This window comes from Pygocentrus nattereri, chromosome 19 (assembly GCF_015220715.1).
Source record: "Pygocentrus nattereri isolate fPygNat1 chromosome 19, fPygNat1.pri, whole genome shotgun sequence".
Taxonomy (NCBI): Eukaryota; Metazoa; Chordata; class Actinopteri; order Characiformes; family Serrasalmidae; genus Pygocentrus; species Pygocentrus nattereri.
Genome location: NC_051229.1, coordinates 28,892,635 through 28,918,098, shown reverse-complemented (window position 1 = coordinate 28,918,098; position 25,464 = coordinate 28,892,635). Strand labels below are relative to the sequence as shown.

At 41.3% G+C, this 25,464-nt stretch overlaps 1 protein-coding gene across 7 annotated transcripts in view; it reads left to right on the top strand.

The window, feature by feature from the left end:
- dlgap1a (discs, large (Drosophila) homolog-associated protein 1a) overlaps nt 1-25,464 on the top strand; it is a 201,311-nt gene that overhangs the window by 113,442 nt on the left and 62,405 nt on the right. For 4 of the 7 annotated variants that reach the window (XR_005129136.1, XM_037531272.1, XM_037531268.1 and 1 more), the window contains exon 3: nt 15,169-16,272. Coding sequence is in view for 6 of the 7 variants with exons in the window: in XM_037531272.1 (XP_037387169.1) it covers nt 15,247-16,272 (1,026 nt within the window). In the remaining variant the exon portion in view is untranslated. Of the gene's footprint in view, nt 1-15,168; nt 16,273-23,386; nt 24,156-25,464 lie in introns of those variants that run through there. The other 3 variants (XM_037531271.1, XM_037531270.1, XM_037531273.1) reach the window with 3 other exon arrangements.

Here is a 25,464-nt window from a genome sequence, read left to right as displayed (position 1 = left end):
ATAAAGCTATTTATTTTTGCAAATAATCATCAATATTTACAATTAGATTTGCTTAAAAGTTTGAAGTCCCACTTTATATTAAGCTTCTCTAGTAACTGTGTAGCTACATGTTAACAACATGTGCAATAACAATGTAACTACTAGTAATTAGTCACTGTTACAGATGGATTACAGAAGGACACCTTATGTAATTACACATTTGTATTAAATTCAGTCTTGCCTCATATAATTACTAATTATTATAAGTGTTGTAATAGTTATAAAAGCCTCATTTTTTCTAATGCAATAATAAAAGGGTAATAACATAAATGTAATTACATTTGTAATCACACAATCAGGAACAGCAGTTTTTTTTCCTCGAGCAGTGAAAGGAAGTGTGTAATGACCGACATTAAGACATCACTTACACTGTACCTGCCAGCTTTCCTAACATTTAGCTAGACTTAACTAGACTATGTTGCTAATGCTCTGACACTGTAACCAGTTTCAGTAGATATCCTCTTAATATGTAACTTTTATGACATTAATTAAATGTGTTGCATTGCCCCAAAGCTATGTCTATATCACTGCTGCATTACTACACAGCACCTACATAACAACTGCACAGAAACTGTCTACTTACTTTAAAGTGTTCTCAATTTTATGGTTCTAAATTTGACCATCCCCAGATCAAATTGTTATTATCATTATGTTTTATCAAATTGTTATTATCATTATGTAAGAATAAAAGTGAATGTACAGGGTGAGTCAAAAGTCACAGGACACGTTTTATTTTATTTTATTCTTTATTTTTTTATCGACTTCTATCTGTGGGGTCATCTCAAACAAATTGTGTATGCTGAGAAAATCTGCAACAGACACCACCTTCAGCGCCGCATTGTGGAGGCTTGTGACAGCATTTCTCCAGAGATTCTCATGCGGGTTCATATCGATTGGATCCTGCCCCTGCAGCTCTGTATTCAGCACCAGGGACAGCACACTGAACACGTCACACAGCTGCTTCATGGGCAACGTTCCCAGTTGTTGTTGCAACTTTCTGTGTTGATAACTTTTGAACCACAAGAGATATTGCAAATCTGATTTAATTGATTTCTGAGACAATTCCGGTCTTCTTTGATCTGCTACATGACCACATTCCCGTTGGAAAAACTTGTCTTGCCCTTGATCCAATATGCTGGCTTTGAAGATGGTGGTCATGTTCCAGACACAGCCTAAAAGATAGGCCCCCTCAGCCATTACTTGCTTGGGTATTCAGATCTGTCATTTTCCCTTTCAATTCTGAAATAAATGACTTTTGACTCACCCTGTAGTTTAGTTTATCTTCAATTGAGTTTAAGTGGAGATTCTGAATATGTTTTAAAGTAGTAAAGCTTCCGTTTACTATCCGAAGTTTGACTAAGACTGCAATTGTACTAGTGACTAATAATGTTTTTGGCTTTGTGTGTGTGTGTGTGTGTGTGTGTGTGTGTGTGTGTGTGTGTGTGTGTGTGTGTGTCTGATGGGTCTCGGTCCTAACCTGGGTGCTAGCGGTCTAGCAGAGCTTTCAGCAGGCGTTAATTCTGTGGTTTGAGTTATGAAAAACTCATGAATTTAGTCTGGAATGTCTTCAGTCAAACAAGCTTATAATGGTAACTGCAAATGAAAATTATTTGGTGCCAGTTAACGTAATGAAAACATGCTGACTGGAATGCTTGTAATGTCAATGTAATGCTGCTTTTAAAGGATATACTACTTTAAAACTTTAGCCGAAAGTGTTGATTTACCTAACAGTGAATGTAAGAAATGGGCAGCCAGTTACCGTGAACCCATTTATGTAATATTAGCTTCATTGTGCTTTAACATTTGCATTTGTGAAGTGTTCCTTTCTAGTTGGTTATGCTTTGAAATGTACTTTTTAAACAGACACGTTTTGCGCATCCTGGCAATCCCATTCTGTCAAGCTGACGAACAACACTTTCGACTTTCGGCAGTTCACGTTGAGACGATGTAGCACAAAGTACAATAAAAGAACAGGAAAGAAGAGTTTGAGCTTTGAGGAGTGATCAAAGCAGAAAGTTGCTGCCTGTGTGGAAATCGCTCCAACGCTGAGGTCCCTCCTGTGTGAACAACTCTATCATTTTCATGTTAACAGTTTTGTCGCTGTGCCTGACAGATTGGGTGGGTTCTCCAAAAAAAATAAATAAATAAAACAAAGAAGAGCATTAATTCATCAAAGGAACGTGCCAGCGTTTTAGCGTTTTTCAGGGTAATCTGTGTTTGTCATAAAGAAGAAAAGAATACCCTGCTGTCTTAAATGAAATACTTTCAGGACAGGGAGGGATACTTTTTACACCCTTAAAGTTCAGTCACAGAAGTTGGTCATACACACCTGAAATGTGGTTCTTCAAGAGTTCTTTAGTAAAGAAAATATAGAACTATGAACAATCCCCTTAAAGGGTTCTTTGCATTATGAAAGGGAGCTTCAGGTTGGCTGAGAATGTGCTGGTTCTATATAGCACCCCATAAGGTTTTTCTACTGAAACAAGCTTGGCATCGTAACAGTAGAAGTACCCACTTTGGAGCTATATAGAATTATAGAAATTCAGCTAAAGGGGACTCATTTTGCTATCTTTATAGTGGTTGGTTAGTGTAGTGACTAACACCTCTGCCTTCTATGCTGTAGCCCAGGGTTCAATCCCCTGCTTGGTCAAGCACCCTACACTATACCAATAAGAGTCCTTGGGCAAGACTCCTAACACCACCATAACCTACCTTTGTAAATTGATCAAATTATAAGTTGCTCTGGATAAGAGCGTCAGACAAATGCCATAAATGTAAAATGTAAATAATGAAGCATACAGTTGATCAGTGCCTACAAGGACTGAGAATATGCATAAAATGTCCAGAAAAACATACTGTATTGTAGCATAATTTCATATTTTCCAGATATATAGTTGATTGTATTTATTCACAAATTATTCAGTAACTGCATGAAATAAATGTACATTTTTATTTATTTTTTTTGTAAAAGCTCCTCAAACAGAAAAAGTGTTTTACAATCACACATATTGCTATATGCTTACAATTTAATAATCTTTCTATAAGACGCTTTTTGTATTATTTAATAAAAAAAAAATATTTTTACAGAGCAGATCACTGAAGAGACAGCATCTGTTTATAGTTTATAGCCCAGATTTGTGGAAAAATGCATTGACTTTCAGTAAAAAAAAAAAAATAAAAAAAAAAAAAAAAAATATATATATATATATATATATATATATATATATGAAATACGAAAGTTATGAAGAATATGATGACATGTGTTTTGCAAACACCGGTGGTTTCAGGCAGTTGAAGAGGTTAAATAAAGGGTGCTCCCTGACCTCTGCCTGGTACTGCATCATTGTAGTCAATGGGCAGTTGCTTCAGCATCTGCTCGCTGGCTTTTACTGTATGTGTTCTGAATCAATGGGTTTCCTTTTCTTTCATTATATACAGGAAAATATGGTGACGTTATCGTCTAGGGTAATTGACCATATGCTACAGCTGTAATGATGCTGGAGTAATCCTTTAATCGAATTGAAAAAAGTGATGACGTTTGAGTGCTGGATGAAAGCATCTACATCACATCATCACTTCTTCCATCACTCACTCATCTCTCTTACTGTCCTTCTTATTTTCTCTTTCTTTCCCCCCATCTGTTGTGGTGACCCCCTACGTTCCCCCAAGAGACTAATTACGCACTCGTTGAAACGCTTTCTCATTAATAGTTATGAAACCACAGATGGACATTTTTTGACGCAGGACTTTAGTAATTAGATGTAAAGTTAGTCTGTTTGACTTGAAGGGGTATCTACACACTCGTGTCAACGGAGTTGTAGGTGGTATACAATGCACAGGGTGATAATCAGTGGTGTCACGTGACATATTTAACCTAATTAATTGCATGATTTGCTCGTGTTAATTGTGACATGGTCAGCTTTAGTCCTAGCCAAGCAGCTCTGTGTTTGATTACAGCTGTCATGTGTTTTTCTTAGGAAATGACTAAGCTGTTACTGATTAAAGATGAGATTCGGTGTGAGTTTTAGAATTTACAGAATTTTCAGTAACTTCATAGACTGCAATGCAAGCTGGCTGAGTTATCCCCTTAATAATCCAGGTTTATTTCATACTAAGGCTTATTATTCAGTAACTACAGGGACTTCAATGCAAATTACTGTAGCTTTTCTTAGGTTATAGAAGTGTGTAATAAAACCTTGGCATGTTAAGGGCTTAAATAAGTGCAAAATAGAACTCCGTCTGGACCTGACGGAGGCCTCTGGCCATTTGAAGGGTTAAAAAATTCAGATATTTCGACCGTTTCTTAGTCATAGTTCTTTTAAAAATATGTAGTAGTGCAAATTTATAAATATTCTAGAGCAATTTAATGACTGGCATAGTTTCACAAATAATGCTGGTGTATGACCATCTCTGCTATGGTAAATCAAATAATAATTTGCATTACAGTGGTGCCTTCATGGCTTTTAGGCATGATGTGAAGTGGAGTAACCCCCTCCCCTTAATAAAATCACTGTAAGTGGCTTATTGCTTTCAGAAAACAACAGACACCATAGAATATGGTGCAATATTCAATATTCAAGTTATTATGAATAATAATTTAGATAAGTAATTACTCCTTATCCAAGAATATGTGTAGTTACTTCATTCTTGCTGAGCAACCATGGACTGCTGGAAGAGGACAGGGACGTTTAGTATATTATAGTAAATATTGGACACATCATGATGTCACAGTTTTGTTTTGTTTTTTTTGCTCACCGAATTGCCACCACGACAACAATGCTAAATGCCATTAAGGCCTCTATACAATTTCTGAGACGTCTTATTTAGCACCAAGTCAACCATGTTGTAAGTCCCATTTCTAATGCTGGGGCTGAATTTCAAATTTTCAAATGTATGAATTTAAATACAGGCTCCTGCACCCAAACAGTGTTTGATATGTCTAACATTAGCCATTTGGGTTCCAGTCGTGTGTGCACAGGTCCATACTGGACAAACAGTGGACTATTTGGGTGTATAAGCCAGAACTACATAGTTTAAGGTGAGAGTGTGAGATTCTGCCTGGATTTAATATTCCCTATGGCTGAACTAAAACATGAGCGTTAAAAAAGTGATGCGGTCTTTAATTTTTTTTATTACAGTTTTACAGTGAATAGTAGTAAGTACTTCAATTCAATCATTGTTTTTAATGCAGGATTTTTTTTAGCCTGTTAGCTGTCTCACAACCTACTTCTAGTTAAGAAAGTAAGTTTTCAGCCCCCCAATTTAGTTTCTTCATCAGTGCTCTCAGTGGTCCATGTAAGGAGCATTGCAGTCAACTATTATTCCATTAACAGCATAAAGACATTTAATTAATTTGGCCAAGTAATGCAGAATTCAGTTGTTATGAGGCGCTCATAGGTGTGCACATATTGAGTATGTTACAGCAGCTGCAGATACAGCTGAACGGATCAGATTTTAGGACTAGTTGTCTGTTTTATATTTGCCTTTGCTTTAAGCATATCGCTGTTGTCGAAAGAAAACCTAAATCTCCTAAATATTAACATTGCAGGAGAAGGAAAAGACCTACTGTACTTTGAATGTAAGTCAATGGAACTAGACTTTTTCCCCCAAGACATTTTATTCCATTTATTTTTGTCCATTCATCATGACATTTACACACAATGTAAAGGGCAACAGATATTTTCAAATTATGTGAAAAAAACCTGAAAAGCGACAAAAATGGAGATACGAGGTTTTCTTCCGACTGGACGCTGTTGGCTCTCTGTGTGTTACTGTGAAGTTACTGTGTTTTGAGCTGAGGCACCTCCATTACAGGCTCCAATTTTTAGTTCAGATACCAGAATCGCTAATGAGGATTGGTGGATTGGTGCTTTATTAATACTTACATAATGAGTTATTGTGGAGAAGGGGGCGTGGCCGAGCGAACCAGCAGGTTAAGTAGCTGATGATGCTCACCTGTGCCTTGTTTCTGCCAGCCTACTTGTAGTCATCTCTTCCTTCAGTAGGCGTCAGAGCCCAGAGAAAGAAGGAGACCCAGTCAAGGCGCGAGAGCGAACCGGGCCGAGCCGGGCCGAGCCGAGCCGAGCCAAGCCGACGGGAAAGTCCCCCGCGAGTCGGGCCTTGATTTTGCAGGCTGGCAAGCCGATTATTTTTGTTTGTGAATAAATAAACACTCTCTGCCTTCACCCCTGCCCCCGACGTCTTTCCTTCCCCAGTTCAGAACCGTTAACGTTATGCTGCATCATCAAGTTTCAGTCCGTACTCTGACTTTTTTCGGATTATTTTGAAGTCGAAAAGTGACAGAAACAACAATATAAACATCAAATTCAGATTGTAATCAAATATCTCCTACTGGATTGAAACTTCAGTATCTGCACTTTCCACCTGATTTCTTTGTTTCAGTGAACTGCAGGACAGGCTTAATGTAAAATACAAGAAGACAGATTACGAGACATATAGCCCTCTTAAGGTTAATAGAGGAAGCCGCAGTGAAAGTTTTCTCCAAAACTCCACTCCTTGATGGAGATTTTAATTCTCTGTCCTCATCCGATGCCTTATATTTCACAAAAGAAGTGCAGACATCGGATTTCGTGCTGTGAAAACGACAGTAATAACACTTTGCCTTGCCGTCAGGATGAAGACAGTGTGCAGTGGCAGGTGTGTTCTTCCATTAGGGAGGAATTTAAAAGAGAATCGTCACCGCTCTAATCGCGCTTCAGGCTGCTGCGGGGATTTATTGGGTTTGCAAACAGGCTGGGGCTGTGGGACGTGCGCCACGGGGGCTATTACACTCCTCTCATTCCGGGTTTCTCCCAGGCTTTTACAGGCAAGAAACGCTCAGTGGGTTGATGTGTCATTGTGCTTTTACAGACACTTAAAAAAACAATGGCTTGCATAATGTAAACGCTAGTCTGAAGACTCAAGTACACTGTGCTATTCTGAAGCATTTATAAAACAAGGCATTAATTTCTTGTAAGAAAACACGACAGCGAGGACAGATTTTCCTCCCCCAAAGAAATGAAGAAAGAAAAAAGATGACAGCCTAGTCGGCTTATGATGAGATCCAGTCTAGTAAAAGCTGAGCAGACAAACCGATGTAGAAGAAACATGGGAACTGTAGTAAGTGAGTCGATAAGAACTCCATTATCGTCCAATCCATATACAAGCATGCAGTGTAACACAGTGATATGCCCCCAGAGCCAGTGTTCACTGGGCAACACAGCACAAGTGACCAGGGCAGTGCAGAATGAAAGGATTTGCGAGGAAGATTTCTGACCTCTCAACAGATTTGATTCGATTGTTATTCTTCCAATGATTCATCTTGAAATCTTGATCTAGTTTGATTCCTTGTACTGAACCCTACCGTCTGCAGCTCTGAAAATCTGCTGACGTACACTGGACTCAACAAAGGTAATACATGTGGTGACATCAGTTTGATTTGGTTATGATTATGACACTTTTTCAAATGATTCAGTGCATCATGAATCTCAAATGTCACCATGATTCAGTCCAGTTTGATTTTTATAGCGTGTTGGTTTAAGTGTAAACACAAATTGTGACTTAAGGAACTAAACTTATCATATTTCTATATTCTAAAAAAATAAAGTCTTAATATAGACTCAGTCTTGTCTGAAGTGGCAGGTAGGTGTAGATTGCATGCAGTGCAAGTAATTTAACAAAAATTCAGCACAACCGTATGAGACTAGGCTCAAAGCCCAACCATAAACACAGAACATTGAATACGCTGGACAAGACATTGTGAGACAGTGAGTCACACTAATTGCGCTCATACCAAGTGTGAAGAGGCAGCGGTGGCAGTGTGTGTGGTATCTGTGTGCTACGTTCCCCACAGGACGGCTGTGTCACTGTGTATAGCTCGTTGGACTGCTGTGCTGGCAAAGCTGTCAGCATACACACACACTGAAACGCCACCGAGAGACTCTCTCTCACACACACACCAACACACACTCTCACTCAAAGCTCAGCTGCTGTAATAAAACTTAAACCTGCTCTCCAGGTGCCCTGTCTCCTATAAACATGTAGAGCTGCCACCTTTGAGAACAACTAACAAGTGGCCAAGTGTCATTCTCTGCTGTTGTTTTGCTCTCACATGCTCTATCGCTTCATCTTGTTTTTCTTAAGGAACACACTCCTTGGCATTGCAGTAGTACATTGCACTGACATACTGACCCCCATTCATGCAGTTACTTATCAGTTAAAACAGTCAAGTTAGCTAAAAAAGTCCAAGTCATTGATTTGTTAACGTCAGTAAAACAGCTGGAGATAAAGCCAGAGAGGCCAGGTTGAGATGGTTTGGACATGTGTTGAGGAGGAATAGTGGATATATTGGGCAAAGAATGTTGGAGATGGAGCTGCTGGGTAGAAGGAGAAGAGGTAGACCTCAGAGAAGGTTTATGGATGTAGTGAAGGTGGACATGGAGATGGTTAGTGTGAAAGTAGAGGAGGCAGTGGATAGGGCAAGATGGAGGCAGATGATCCGCTGTGGCAACCCCTAAAGGGAGCAGCCGAAAGAAGAAGTAAAAAAGCAAGTCCTGACAAATATATATATATATATATATATATATATATATATATATATATATATACACACACAATATAAATATATTTATATTCAGTACAACCCCCAAAAATTGGGACGCTACGCAAAATGTACAATGATGTGCAAATCATGTTGTCACAGTTTCCCCTTGTCCCTGGGTCTGTTTCTTGCCCTGTGCTTGTTTTTTGTTTTGATTGCTCTGCTCCACCCTTTCCCCTACCTTCCCCATTAGTATCTTCACCTGTCTGTAGTCTCTGTCTCCTCCCTCTCCCAGGTGTTCCACATTTGTTGTGATATTTATCTAGCCATTTGTTTCAGTCAGTCTTGTTCTGATCTACTCGTCACTTTGTCTGATATAGTTGTTCTTTTTCTTGTTTTGGTTATCAAAGTCTGCTTGCACTTAGATCCAGCCTTCCTGGAAAATCCATTCTTGACACACTTAAACTCTAATTTATTTAATTTAGTATAGAGAAAACATATTAAATGTTGAAACTGAGAAACGTTATTGTTTTTTGAAAAATATATGCCAATGTTGAATTTGCAACGTGTTCCAAAAAAGTTGGGATGGGGGCCTTCCTTGAAAAAGACGTCGTCTGGATGGCAACAGATGTTGCCAAAACATGTACAGTGCATCCGGAAAGTATTCACAGCGCTTCACTTTTTCCACATTTTGTTTTGTTACAGCCTTATTCCAAATTGAATTAAATTAATCTTTTTCCTCTAAATTCTACACAAAATACCCCATTGTGACCATGTGAAAAAAGTTTTCTCGAGAGTTTTGAAAATGTATTAAAATTAAAAAACAAAGAAATCATATTTACATAAGTATTCACAGCCTTTGCCATGAAGCTCAAAATTGAGCTCAGGTGCATCCTGTTTCCACTGATCATCCTTGAGATGTTTCTACAGCTTAAATGGAGTCCACCTGTGGTTGATTGGACATGATTTGGAAAGGCACACACCTGTCTATATAAGGTCCCACAGTTGACTGCATGTCAGAGCGCAAACACCAAGCATGAAGTCAAAGGAATTGTCTGTAGACCTCCGAGACAAAATTGTCTCGAGGCACAAATCTGGGGAAGGATACAGAAAAATTACTGCTGCGTTGAAGGTCCCAATGAGCACAGTGGCCTCCATCATTCGTAAATGGAAGAATTTCGGAACCACCAGGACTCTTCCTAGAGCTGGCCGGCCGTCTAAATTGAGCGATCGGGGGAGAAGGGCCTTGGTCAGGGAGGTGACCAAGAACCCAATGATCACTCTGTCAGAGCTCCAGCGTTCCTCCGTGGAGAGAGGAGAACCTTGCAGAAGGACAACCATCTCTGCAGCAATCCACCAATCAGGCCTGTATGGCAGAGTGGCCAGGCGAAAGCCACTCCTTAGTAAAAGGCACAAGGCAGCCCGTCTGGAATTTGCAAAAAGGCACCTGAAGGACTCTCAGACCATGAGAAACAAAATTCTCTGGTCTGATGAGACAAAGATTGAACTCTTTGGTGTGAATGCCAGGCGTCATGTTTGGAGGAAACCAGGCACTGCTCATCACGAGGCCAATACCATCCCTACAGTCAAGCATGGTGGTGGCAGCATCATGCTATGGGGATGTTTCTCAGCAGCAGGAACTGGCAGACTAGTCAGGATAGAGGGAAAGATGAATGCCGCAATGTACAGAGACATCCTGGATAAAAACCTGCTCCAGAGCGCTCTTGACCTCAGACTGGGGCGACGGTTCATTTTTCAGCAGGACAACGATCCGAAGCACACAGCCAAGATCTCAAAGCAGTGGCTTCAGGACCACTCTGTGAATGTCCTGGAGTGGCCCAGCCAGAGCCCAGACTTGAATCCGATTGAACATCTCTGGAGAGATCTGAAAATGGCTGTGCACAGACGTCTCCCATCCAACCTGATGGAGCTTCAGAGGTACTGCAAAGAAGAATGGGCAAAACTGCCTAAAGATAGGTGTGCCAAGCTTGTGGCATCATATTCAAAAAGACTTGAGGCTGTAGTTGCTGCCAAAGGTGGTTCTACAAAGTATTAAGCAAAGGCTGTGAATACTTATGTAAATATGATTTCTTTGTTTTTTAATTTTAATAAATTTTCAAAACTCTCGAGAAAACGTTTTTCACATGGTCACAATGGGGTATTTTGTGTAGAATTTAGAGGAAAAAGATTAATTTAATTCAATTTGGAATAAGGCTGTAACAAAACAAAATGTGGAAAAAGTGAAGCGCTGTGAATACTTTCCGGATGCACTGTATATATCATTTAGCACTAATGGTACATTCACAGATGTGCACATCATCCATACCATGTGCACTAATGCACCCCTATATCATCATGAATACTGGCTTTTGAACTGTGCACTGATAACAAGCTGAGTGGTCTTTAGCCCGGAGGGCACAGTGTCCATGACTTCCAAAATGAATTCCAAATGTTGATTCATCAGACCACAGGACACTTTTCCACTTGCCCAGAGAAGATGGCAGCATTTCTGGATCCTGTTTATGTCCAGTATCTTCTAATCTGGCTCTAATAATGTATCTGGCTCTAATAATGAAGCTGAGAGCTGATCAGAGTTAATGATCTTCTCAGCGAAGCTCGTTCTGACTGTTAGTTTGTGCTGATGATGCAGTGATTCAGTCACATGACGTCACTGAGTACTGTGTGCACATGTGGGTCATTTCAGGCCGGTTCATCACATTAATGACAGATTTGAGTTGCTAACTTAAACCTGTGTGAACCATCGTGTCAGAAAGATCGGATTTGAGCAAAAAAACTGATTTTAACAATGAGGCTTGTAATGTGAATGCAGCATTTCTATCCATTTGAACGAGGTGGGTAATCCTGTAAATAGTCCTGTAAATAATCCTATAAATACAGGCAGATTCACTCAGAAGAGCCCCTGAATATTCTTTTGTAACTCCCGTTAGGACGAAGCAATCTGAAACACATGAAGGAGTATGGGGTTAGGCACCCGGAAGTTGCAAATAGAGGTAAAACTTCACGACGGCTCACTTGTACTTTTTGGCAGTTTTGACTGGTTACTAAATAAATGAAGGATATATATGTGTGTATGTGTGACATCAGCACCAAAGGTCACTGTCGACCAGCAGCATAGTGTGGAGGCATTCTCAGCGCTCTACTGCTCTGACCCCTGTGGATCTCTGTGACTCTCATTCTAAGCTTGTCTGTACAAAGGATTTCTGTAAATGAGCCCCATTCTTCCTGTGTGTGTGTGTGTGTGTGTGTGTTGAGATCAGAGGCTTTGTGCTCCAAGCCACTGCAGCAATCTGCCATTACACTGTCACAAGGCCCAATAATAACCTCTCTAATAACAGGGCAGGCTTCTCTCTCTCTCTCTCTCTCTCTCTCTCTCTCTCTCTCTCTCTCTCTCTCTCTCTCTCTCTGTCTCTCTGTCTCTCTCTCTCTCTCTCTCTCTTTCTATATCTATCTGTACTCCCCCTAGCACTCTCCCACCCGTAGCGTGCTCTTCCTAAAGCAGCAGCGCTTCTTCATCTCCGACGTCACGTAATTAGCGCAGCTGAATAAGGAGCGCCTCGCCACCTGCAATTACCCAGATTGGGGCTGACAAAGCGCCGGGGCGAACGAAACGGATGCTGCCGTCTGACTGACATAGTGCAGTAATGAGGAGCTGATAGGATGTGAGGAGCACCAAGGATGCAACCCCCATCCCCCCCTCAAAAAATAAAAAAAATAAATAAAAATCCACTGCCGCCCTGTGGAGGCTCTGGGATGTTACTTGTTTTTTCCTTCCCAGCTAAATTTATCCATAACTGGCAACCTGCCTGCTTTGAAAATAGCAAAATCAATCTTCATTTCAGCACGATTACTTATGGAGATTGCAGGGCATGGTGCAGGCGGAGTAGGGGGTCTGGGGAGAAGAGTGCAGAGTAAAGGGAGATGTACTCTAGAGTTAGTGTGAAATGAAAAGTGAGATATGAAGAAATCAAGGTAATGCTAAATTTGTGGTGCTGGGAGCGATGATCAGACCTCAAGAATTAATTTCTCAGCAGCCTGTGTGCTGGGACAGATTATCATGTACTTACCTTCATTTCCATTTCTTTTTCTCGTTGACTAGCTTTCCACCTTGCCATGCTTTGTATATGTACAATGAACATGTGATATGAGTGCTCACTTGGTCAAGGTACGGCTTAATGTGACAACAGCCAAGCCACTCATAGAAAACTAGTGGACTGCTCTGTTGTCAAAGTAAGCTATCCATTAGCTAATGTTCAGTAGCACCTACCTTAGTTTCAAGAGATTGTGGTGCACTGAAATTGTTAAGATTACATTAAGTGACTCATATTAGTCCCACAACGGGGAAATTTCACCTCCACTTTCAGCCATCCGTGCAGTGAAACACAACATACACAATAGTGAACACACACACTAGGGGGTAGTGAGCACACTTGTCCAGAGCGGTGGGCAGCCCTGTCAACAACACCTGGGGAGCAGTTGGGGGTTAGGTGCCTTGCTCAAGGGCACTTCAGTCACATACTGTCAGCTCAGGGGATCTTCTGGTCACAAGGCTGGTTCCCCAGCATCCATCCCATGACTGCGCCTGATTGTTTGCAGTCGACATGTATAGACAAACATGATCACCCAGTGCATCTAATGTTTATACACTACATGGATGATGGGGTAACTCTATGCTGTAGAGTTATGCAGAAAAATTGGAATATGGCCCTACCTAGATTCCTTCCCTTTGAGGGTTTGAGGGGCTGCTTCCCTTGATCTTAGCAAGAATCACAATGCATGAAGAATCACAACACTGAAGGAGTTATATGGTGATATGCATCACTGATCACTTCCCAAGATGGTTTCAGTGGTCGTATCACAATGCATGACATGTTTAGGACTGTCCAGTTGTGATCAGATCACCCAAGACGTACATTAATGCCAGATATAAACAAGGCCTAATTTGATAACAGCCAAACCACAGCTTTCTACACTCTCAGATAAAAAGGTACGACACTGTCACAGGGGCAGTACCCATCTTGTCACTGTGGAGGAACCCTCAGGGGTCTATCTCAGTACCTTTAGTCAGGTAACATAACTGTACAAGAATCCATTGAAATGATATATTCTAAGTTGTTTTGATTCCACACACCCCGTCTCACCTCCAGGCTTTTTATTTTAATGCTCTGATTTAAAACATTTGGTTATGAAAAGGTACAAACATCTACTTTTCCACTAGGAAAATCTCATGTAAGGTACACCATTGGACCTTAAAACCACTGTTGCACCTCTGAGGGTACACTTACATTGTTTGTACCTTGATGAATGAATCATGCACCTGCATGGTACGTTTATTTCTCACAGTGTAATGGACCGCTCTGCTGTCAAGGTAAGCTATGCACTAGTTAATGCCCAGTTGCACTTACCTTAGTTTCGAGAGATTTCAGTACACTATAGTACAGTATAAATAAAGATACTGCCCAACATGAAGTCTATATTTTTGTAGACACCCTCCCTTTGAGGATGGGCTGCCAATAGAACCTTCACTCAACCCTTGAAAGACGTGCTTTGCCCCTGAATGTGGCAACAGGGATTCACCTGAGGGAAAATACCTTTCTTTTCCAAAATCATAAAGGAGGGTCAGGCCTCTTCTGTGCTGATATGTACAGAGGAATTCAACAATGGGTAGATCAAAGCAACAAGGAGCATTGCCACTCTTGCCGACAGATTTTAGCATTCCTAAAATAGATTATCAGAGATAGAGAGCATTACAAAGAGAAGAGGGATACCATGGATACCCTGCAAGACAACTCCAGGAGTGGCATGTAGCACTACATCACATTCTGTTTGTCTCCATTTGAATCTCAATTGCCCATTGCTTGTAGACGTAGATCTACAAAAACCTGAAATCATTTTGGAATAATTACTTTTTTAAGGAGATAGAGGCATGGATTTGATATGAGTCTTCTGTGGCAAAGTACAGGCTGTGCAGATCTTTTACTGAAGCTGGGATGGACTGAACAAGTGATATACAATCCTGGACTGCTGTGACATCCCTTTGTTGGTTTTTATTTGTACACAACAATGCGAACGGGTACAGAGGGTCTCTCCAGTCAGACATTGTATTAATCAGTGTTCTGATATGCTCCCTTCTTGCTCACTGTAGCTTAGCAAGTGATATCTTATAAATATGTGCAATTGCAGCTTTAAAATGTTCTCAACAACAGTAGATGTACACAAGTGTTACTCAGCCTTGGGAATCCATTATTCCCTCTGCTCATTTTTGTGTCATCCCTGCCCTAGTACACCTGACCCAACTCAAGAAAGGCTTGATAATTACTTTGGAAGTTGAAACAAAATGGGAAAAATAACTGGAAATATGTAGAGTGATACTGGGAACCCCCAGAGTTCACCAAGCATGTTGCTGTGATAAGAAAACCTCATATCATTTTCAAGATGAATGCGGCAGTAGAAATTCAGAATCACGTATAATCGTATTGTTCCAGGATCTTTCGATATGAGGTTTTCTTATGACAGCAATGAAATGCCTTGTGGTCATTGTTGTTCATTTTCATTTGTTTTGCGTTCTACAGGTTGAGCTGGGTGAGTTCAGAGCAGTGTATCGAAGCGTGTGTGGATGACCCCGGCTCTGGCCGGCTGACCCCGTCCTGATGATGAAAGGCTTGTCTGGCAGCCGCAGCCATCACCATGTGGTGGCCTGTGAACCCTCTTATGATCCACTAGGTCACCATGGTGACCGCAAGCCCTACCTCATTGGCCAGATTGATGCTCCGCCCCCACCGGAGCACCCTTACTACTCGGGACGGAGCTCCTACCAGCCAGACTGTGTAGCGGTGCCTTATGGGACATTTCCACGGCGCCACTACAGCTCCAGCCACGAGCTGAAGGATGAGTGTGCCTTGGTACCATATACTGGTGGAGGCGCATCTAAAGGTCAGCAGCGAGTACCGGTAAACCTGCTGGAACAGCTGGACCGCCAACTTCCTGTGTCCCGGGATGGCTACCACACGCTTCAGTACAAACGGGCTGCAGCAGCTGCTGCATCGGCTGCTTTGGAGCAGCGCAATGACAGTCCGGGGCGGATTCGCCACTTGGTGCATTCAGTGCAGAAACTCTTCACCAAGTCGCATTCTCTTGAAGGGCCACACCACAGCAAGGGTAGCGTGAATGGTGGGGGTGGAGGTGGTGGCAAGGCTAGTCCAGAGGGAGAAGGAGGACCGGCGCCGACACCGAGACAACGGAAACGCAGCAAAAGCCGCGAGCGCTGCAAGTCTGCGGAACCCAAGCAGAGAGCACCACCCTCCGGCTACTGGAGCTCGGATGAACCTGAACGGGACATCTGCCCACTGCGCCATGCCCCGGCACCCCCTGGAGTCATGACCATGGGCCGGCACCCAGATAAGTCGCAGTCACAGTACTTCCTGGACGCATACCAGGAGGGGGCGATGCTGAAAAGCTCACGCAGCAACAACGATGTGGCAAAGTGCCAGTCATGTGCCGTGGCGGTGCCGTCGCTGGGAGTGGATGGGACGCAGCTGGTGAAGAAGAGCTCGTGGTCGTCCTCTCTCACGGTGAGCAGGGCGCGCCAGGTCTACCAGAAGGCCGCCATAAATGTAGATAAGGCGCTAGTGAAAGCAGAGGCTTGTCAGCAGGAGCGTTCGTGCCAATTCTTGCAGGTATGCAAATTTTTAAAGAAAAAATAATCCAACACCCCTTTTTCGATTTCCTCCCCTGCACCCCCATGCTTACCTAACCCACCCTCACAATCACCCTCACCACCACCACCACCAGCCACCACTACTACCACCTCTTCTTCCCCCTCTTTCAACCCTCTTCTGGAGACAGCCTCCAGCTTTGATTTGAGTTCTGCTGAGAAGTAAGTGCAAACCACTAGCCGCCTTACTTTCTGTTTAGATGCCAAGCATCGGTTTTGTATCCATTCAATCTCTTTAGCATTTCTTCTGGTATTTTATGTATTACCAGATTTTTTTAATTCATATTATTTTTTATTATTATCTTGGACTTTTAAAGGGGCTATAACAATAATGTTGCTTTTAGATGTAAGTTATAATACCTACTGTTTACTCTCTAGTCCATGTTTGGAAAATGAGCAGCCCATTTTTAATTCATCTTTAGATCTATACATCTAAAGGGGAATGACTAAAGTTTATTTTACCCACATCAGCCTGAACTTAACACTGTACATTTCAACCCAAACTACTCTTTGAACAAGGCAAAATACAGGGCAGCCAATGAGAAGGAGCGAACACTTAGGCCACGTTTGCACAGCAGGTAAAAGTGGCCCAAATCCAATCTTTTTCTCCGTATGTGACACAGATGTGTGTCTGTGAGTCAGTGTGAACAGCAAAAACGCATTGAATCAGACATTTTCAATTCCAATGTGAGACGTTTTCATATGTGGCACTGAAATCCGATCCGTATCCGATCCGATCTGCAGCAATGCGACTCAGTCTGAACAGCCAGATTGGAAATTTATGCAACTTTTAACTCAGTTCAACTCAACATTCGTCATAATTTTGCGCTGCTGAGACATTTAGGCTGATGTCTCTGAACCAAAAAAAAGAGAAGAAACTCATCGCAACCGCTCCGTGTTTGAAGAGGTTTCGAACGAAACGGCCGAACGTGGCCGGAGGAGAATGGGGCCGCAGCATCAGAGAACAGTTTAAAGAATCCGAGGACACCAAAGAAGTGGCCACAGTCGAATAACGTGTCCTTTTTACGGCGAACTCGAACACACTGGGGCTGATGAGTCCAGCTGTGAACCACTGGAAGTTCATAATCGCTCCTGAGATGCTGGTGAAGATGAAACTGAAGCCCAGGGAGCGACAGGCGTTCGCTGGCCATCATGATTGTTGACCTCTGGACGAGCCACATTAAGCATTCTTCTTTTGCGCATATGAGTCGGTTTAGGAGCTGATCTGTTCAGAGTGAAGTCGCATGCAGATCACATTTAAAAGATAAGGTGAACAGCCAAACAAAAAAATCAGATTTGAGAAAATCTGATTTGGGCCTCTTTTACCTGCTGTGTAAACACAGCCTTACATATTATTAAGACGGAGAGGTGGACTGACAAATGGCCATGTGAAAATGAGTTACTCCTGACACATAAAATCCCATAAGCTTTATAAGTGGAGTTCTGGAGAACAAAAAAAAAAAGATGAAATAGCCCCTTTAAAACCACATCTCCTTTCCAGTATGCTTTTTCCCTGATCCTCTTATTGTTTATATACTATTATGAAGTGTGCATGCAGGTATGGGAGAAAGGGAGAGAGAAAGAGACTGAAAGTGAGATGCTATGTTTTCATGTGTTTGGGACAATATTGAGCAGACAGTAGACTTGTTTTTCTGATTGAGTGGGGACCCTGGAGAGAGGGGAAAAAAAGTGATTATAAAATTTTAATTCCTAAGCCTTCAGCTTTGGAGAGTTAAGCGGTGAATGCTGTGGTGTTTTAGCCGGCGTGTCAGTAAAAGCACTTCAGAAGGCGAGCGGCGCACTGACAGTGGGTTTCATCACACTTTCAATTATTCAAATCAGCAGCAGAGCTGAGCTCCAGTTCAAGCCTCATATACCTCACACAGGCAGAGACTACCTGGACACGCGCTGTTTATAAGGAGCCCTTCTCTGGTTTTCTGGAGGGGTTATTACTGTAAGCTTTGACACACTTTTAGCAGACACAAGAGAGTGTAGTGATACATACAGGAGCAGATATATTCAATTCAGCTCTGTCTTATTTACATAGCTAGCTCTAAAGCAGGTAATGGCCCTTCTTCTTACATATAGTATATATAGATGTGAGGTTGGTTATTCATCTGTTTCATCTTTGGTGGATATGAATGGTTCATTGACTTAATTTCCACTCAAATTGGCCAGGATTTTAGGAGATATTTCCTAGATATCTTCTGAGACTTCCTAAATTGGCCTCAAACTACTGTTTAATATGTAATTTATTATGTTGTATAGTACGTTCTAATTGAGCATTGCGACCCTCAGCATTATCAATTTGACAGAATTCATGAAGAATTGAAATTCAAAAAGAGTTTTTGATCACTTTTGTGTGTATCTGTGTCGTCCCGCCACAATATCTGACACACATTATTCAAATACAGAACTAACCCTTGGGAATCCCTACAGCACCCTGACCTCTAGCCACTGTTATTAGTGAAATTCACCTGTTAAAGAAATCATTTAGCTGGGAACTTTCAAACAAACCAGTCGCCAGGCACTTGTGGTCTCTGAACTGAATTCCAATTTACAGATAATGCAGTAACGAGTTGTGAACAATATGTGGTAACCGGTCATCGCTCGGTCCTTGCTGGGCTCAGCATGTGTGGCATATTGTCGAATATCTGCCAAATTAGTCCGAAAGATTGCAACCGTGATATAACAACAAAGCTGATAGCTTATTAATTGCAAAGGTTTTTATTAATAAGTAGGTCTACTTTATCAATACAAAATATAGGGCTCCTTATGACTGTGTACATATACAGCCATATTCTTGCTATGCCGCAGTTAATAAAAATTAAAAGAATGATTTCCATAGATATATTTCTGAGAAGATTGGGTAACATAATTCTCTTCCATAAAGAAGAGGAAAGTTAAAGGAAATTAATAAAAAATCAGGAGTTTCCAAAACCACAGCTCACAATTGGGACTCCAAACAACCGCGCAAGACCTGGTAAACCACCAAAACTAACCATCAGATAAACAGTACACTCTTGATAGCACTTTGGGTGCTATACAGAACCATTTTCAACCAGGTTCTATATATAACTGTCTGCAGCACATTCTCGATTAGTCTGAAGAACATTTTCACAAAGTAAAGAAACCTTTAATCATGCAATTCTTTAAGTGTTCATAGTTCTATATAGAACCATCTCATTACTAAAGAACCCTTGAAGATCAATCTTTTTTTAAGGGTGTACTTAAAGCTTTGCAGAGCAGAAAGTCAGTTAAATCAATCTGAGAAATTCACATCTCGTCTTTTCATTGTGAGAAGACAACAATGTTTTTAATGAGAAAAGAAAATTGATCAAATTTAAGAAAAATGAAGAGGTTGCTGTTCTTCCAAGACACCAGACCAATTAAAATGCAACCAACTTCTAAAACTGAACTTTGTAGGTGTGGATAAAAATCTACAGATTTCATTGATAAACTAAAAGCAGTTTACTGAAAAAAAAAAAACAGAAGCTGTTATGAAGGGAAATCTCTAAATAAAGTGTGTCAAGTTTGGAAGGTCTCTTTGTTAAAAATGGGTAACAAAATTGTCATTTTGCCTGGAAATGAAATAAAAGAAGGATGTATATTCTGTTTAGAACAGTAAAAATCAGTGAAAGTGATCATTAGCCATTCGCCATAAGCCTTTATTGGCTCACTGTTGAAACATTTGCATAAATTAGGCTGTGGTTTGTGTAGAACACATATAATTATATGTATATAAGATAAGATGCGTTTATTGTCATTGCACAGTGTACAATGAAATAGAGCAGCAATCCAACTGCACATCCTACATACAAAACAATTTAAACATAAGGTTAAAATATATAAAGTGCAGATTTAAAGAAAAAAAAGTATCAAAAATCTTAAATATAAAGAAAAAGGACTATAAAACTATATATTGTAAAACAGTCAATAGACGATAGAGAGGTGAGGTAGCAGTTGTAGTTGCACATTCCTTGGACAGCTTATAGCGTTATGTAATATTGCACATCTAAGAATTATTGCACAGAAAGAATACAGATTGCACTCTCGAGAACAAATGAATAATAAATAGAACAGAGGTGGAGTGGAACAGTGGAACACTGGAACACTGGAACAGTGTACAGTGTCCTATGAATCAGTGCCAGTAAAGAGCTGTAGTGGTGTTCAGTCGGTCCTACTGAGCACAGTGTTCTATAGAAAGTCCTTGTCAGTGTGTGTGTTTGGAAGTGTTCAGTTCCCGTACGGCTCTGGGGTAAACTGGTGCATGTTCTTTGCAAATGATATGTAAATATGGCACCAGTTTGTCTGTCCGGGTGGTTAAGGCTGCACTCGTTTTCAGCTCAGCTTTAATGAGTAAGGGTCGATGTCCCAAAGCAGCTTTCCAGAAATTGACAGTGTCAGACACAGGACAGGCTAATAATGCCTAGGCTGTCACAAATACCTGTGGTCATGAATCCAGTGTCTTAGCACTGGTGGGTAATGCACAAAAGCCATATATGAGATAATAATATATTTTGCAATAGAGTAATAAACATCTTCCAAATGGTCAGAACACACATTAAACCCTTAAGATTCCAGGCTTATTGCATGCAAAGGCTTATTATTCAGTAGCTACAAGGACTTCGATGCAAACTAATGGAGCTTCTTAGGTTATAGAAGTACTACTTTGGGTGCACTGGTGGGCCCATGGCCTGTTAAGGGGTTGATTATCAGCTATTAGGAACATTTTTGGGGGCGCTGAATACACAGTGGACGTACGCCAAGCTGAACCCTATTACTCCAATGATTCATTCAGCTTCCTTTTTAAAGTGTAAATGACATTCCAGTCTCTTTTAATGAGATGTCAATGAAGCCTCAGTGTAGCATCAAGTATCCCAGAAGCCTTCTACATAATTTCTTTATTCTTTATCAGCCATCGTGTGGCTACTCTGACGAATGGCCCAGTCGGAAGCACCAAGACAACGCACCGAGAGCAATTCAATGAGAATTGCCCATTTTTGCACATGGGCCCTCACTCACACACTTGTTTGAGGCAAAACTGGGCAGAGAGAATCTCTCCCATGTTCTTTCTCACACACGCTCTGTCAATACAAAGAGTAATTGCTGTCTCTCTTTTTTTTTCCTTTTCCTGTGCTAAATTCAGAGGCTGGTTGCCATAGGAACTGTGAGTGACAGGGCTTTTGCTGAGCAGTTCCGGATGTGAAAAAATTGTGGGATGGCACTTCGATATCGAGCGAGTGGTTGATCCCACTCAGACGCTGAATGATCCTGCTGCCAAATTAGCCGTAATGATGGTTTGAGAGAGCCTCTACAGACTTCTAAAACTTTTCAAGGCTTAATTTGAGTTCGTTCTACAGTTAATGGTGCATAAAACCACATCAAATTTGTAAAGACAAAAAATAAAAAAGAAACATGTAGAATAGAAAAATATGATCCTTTAAAAATGTAATCTCTTTTTCAATAGTTTTCCCAAGTTCCTATTAGTATTTACATGTTGTCTGGCCTAAAGCTACTGTTTAATATGTCACTATGTTATTATGTTGTATAATTAAAGAAATAATTAAGATGGAAATTTTCAAACAAACCAATCCCCAGGCACTTTGTAGTCTCTCAAAACTGAATTCGAAATTAAAGACAATACAGTAGCGAGTTGTGAACAGTATGGGGTAACTGTATCCAAATCTAACTTTCAAAGGCATAAAGAATATCTACTACGCATGTCCTTCAAACTGGTCATCGCTCGGTCCTCTGCTGGGCTTAGCATTGTCGAATATCTGTCAAATTAGTCCAAAAGCTGTGATATAGCAACAAAACTTATAGCTTATTAATTGCAAAGGTTTTTATTAATAAGATGGTCTACTTCATCAATGTAAAATATATTGTTCCTTATGACTATATACATACATACCGTCGGTGTCCAAAGTCATGTATTTCCAATTTTGTCAATTTTTAGTTTTACACATTATTTTAACACACCTGCTGTCCTTTACACTTTGTGCAAATTGCATGACAAATGGACCCATATAAATGCTGCAAAATCATTTGAAAAAAATTTCTTTACATTAGGTTACATTAAAAGGTAAGAGGGGTTTTGTCCTCTCCTGTAATGTTACTACTTTGGAGATACTTGACTTTCTTTAGTCAGCGATGATATACAGTCATCTGCTACGCCACAGTTAATACAAATACTGAGTGTAAGAATGTAAGAACTACATATCACCGTATATTCAGTCATTTCATGAACTTTTTTGTTGTATAATAATTGACATATGATAACACAGCACTGTTTAATGCAAAAACTTTCACTTTAAAAGTACTTTTTGGTCACCAAATTACCACTGCGAGTCTTATTTAGCACAAGCTAACACCCCTTTTCCCATGCTGGAGCTGAATCTCAAACGGCTCCCTGCTCCCCACATAGTGCGCTACGTAGGAGTCTGAATACTGGCTCCTGCAACCCAACAGTGCACAACATATCTAATAAATAGCCATTTCGGTTTCAGCTACATGCATACTCAACAAATAGTGCAATATCTGGCCTTAGAAGCTAGAATTTCAAAACTTCCGACATGCAATATTTAGGAAATATAAAGCTGTTTGAGATTCAGCCTGGGTTTGATGCTACTTAAGGTAGATCTGTTGAAGCGTGTAAGCCATTCAAGTGAAATAATCTAGTCTTTTTATGTTGCCATTTTACAGTGATTCATACCGTAAGTACTTTAATTCGAGTCTGTAATATTAATGAAGTGGTTGTTCAGCATGTTTGCTGTCTTGTAGCCTCACAGCCATGGCGCAGTGATGCAGAATTCAAGCGCTGTGACTCGGTCATAGATGTGCTTATTTCAAGCATTTTGCAGCGGCTTCAACCGTGGCTCAGCCAGTCAGATTTTCGGACTGGAACTTTTTCCTCTTTTCTGAATTCCAGCACAGTGCTGGAGAACTTTAAAGCCGTGCTTCCGCCTTCAAGATGCCTCATCAGAAGGCCTTTAAACCCGAGGCATCTCACTGTGTCGCCACTGTATGATGCAAGTACACAGATGCAGTGATGGAAAATGCTTCATTTTGGCTGGTGCGTCCTTTAAAACCAGCTTCATTTGTGAGGCCGTGCACTGAATGAAGCTCGAAAGCCTCACTGGCATCCTTGAGAAAAAAGGAGCTATTTTGCTGAGACGCTAGTCATTTAAAGTTAGCTGTAATGCTTCTTGAAAGCAAGGTGGGAGAGGGCAAAAAAGACAGCTTCAGGGGAACTAGTAATGAGAGGAAATAGAAGCTGCGATGCTGGAAAGAGTCTTTCATCCCCCTAAACGAGGCAAACAATCCGAGATTGTGTAAGCTGGCAGCTTCAGCTACTACTCAGGGCTTTCTGTTCACTCTGCTGAGGATTTTAGAGCAGCTTGGTGCCTGCCGCTGTTGCTCTGAGGGAAAACTCCTTGTGTGTTTGCCGTAGTGGAGTGGAGCCTGTCTGTGCGTGTGAGTCTTGAGTGTGTATGTGCTTGTGCGAGTGTGTAATTTCGTGTATGTGTGCGCTAAGTCTGCGAATATATGTGTGTGTGTGTGTGGGCATGGGCACATAGCCGGTGTTACTGCTGTCATCCTGCCTCCACTGACTGCCTTTTATACTCGTGCTGACGTCAGGGCCGGTCCGTTTCCCCGGTAACGGCAGCTCTGCGGTGATTCACACAGCGGCGGAGAAATTCTTTAACGTGGGATTTTTTTCCCCTCACTCCGCGCCATGTGAGAAATCCTCGTCCTAAAAGAGCAGCCATGCTGTGTGCTACACGATGCACCAATGCCACCCGTGCAAACAGACACTTGGACTGGGCGCTAAGAGCGAGAGCTGTGAGTAACTTACAAGGACGTAACGTAACCGTGCCTAGTCGTTTCCTCTCGATTTTCATGTGGCGTTTGAGTCGGAGAGTTTCTGAACTCTTGTAGATGCAGGCTGGTTGTGCGCGAAGCGTCTCGGACTAGGAGCAGTGCAGGAGATACTGATTTAGGAGCAGTTTAATTAACTGCCTCACAGGGCTGCATCTAACAGATACGTCTACAGTCCATTTATATGTCGACGGGCGTCCGATTAATCGAGTAATCGAGTCATGCCTTCTGCCGTTTTCTCTCACTGCGCCCTGTCGCTGCGCCGCCTCGATTCAAAGATCCGTCTGTGTCTGTGTTTGCGGGTGTGATACGGCTGCAGGCAGCGCTCACAAGCCCCGCCAGAGTTCCCAGTGAGGAGAGCTGCATCTGATAACTGGTCGGACGCTAGAGGGCGCTCTCAGGAGAGTCTGAATTGAATCGGTTTATATGAGCGTTTGAGCAATGTCGTAGTCTGTGAATGTGTTTATACCTAGAAATGCACTCATTTTCTCAACACAGCAGGACAAAATATTCACACACTACTGTTATATTTTCCAACGCTTTCAGCTCCAGTTATAAGGGTTTATAATACATGTATATATGTACAGTCATGACATAACTGAGCGCAAATGACTTTTGTCAGCCAGCCAGTCAGCGTTCAGCAGCAGTAATGCTTACGTCCGACCGCACAAAGCCTGTAGAAAAACTGAAAAGTACTGGTGAGTTTTAATTGATTTTTAAAGGTATAACACATTTTTCTATCTGTCAGAATGAAAGAAAATTTGTAGCTATGTAGCTCCACCTCCTCCCTGTTCAATGAGGACAAATGAGCAGACCAAAATACTCGAAACTGAAGTTTTAATAACAAATTTTAATTGCTGGTAAAATCAGACAAACATCTCATAAATGAATAGCATTTGCATCAGTAATGCACAGATAAGGTGATTCACTTGGTTGTTCAGTTTACTGCACTGCACAGATATCGACAAGGAGTAGGGGCTTGCTTTTCCTGTAACCAGCGAGCCAGTTGGCTCTTTTTCATGAAGGGTGGGACTTTCTCTGTATACAGACTCCACGTCGAGCGTTCCAAGCTTTCCCATTCATGTCTCAACCAGTGACCAGTGTCTTCCTCGATAAGGTCTCTGATGTGGACTCTTGGGTGCCCTCTAACATTTTTTTTTTCTCTCTCTGTTTTCGATTTAAACTTAAACTCTCACATAACAGTGCCTCTCACATTATCATCGACACAGAAGAGACGTGCAAAAGAGAAATCACAGATACTGAAAGATCGGGA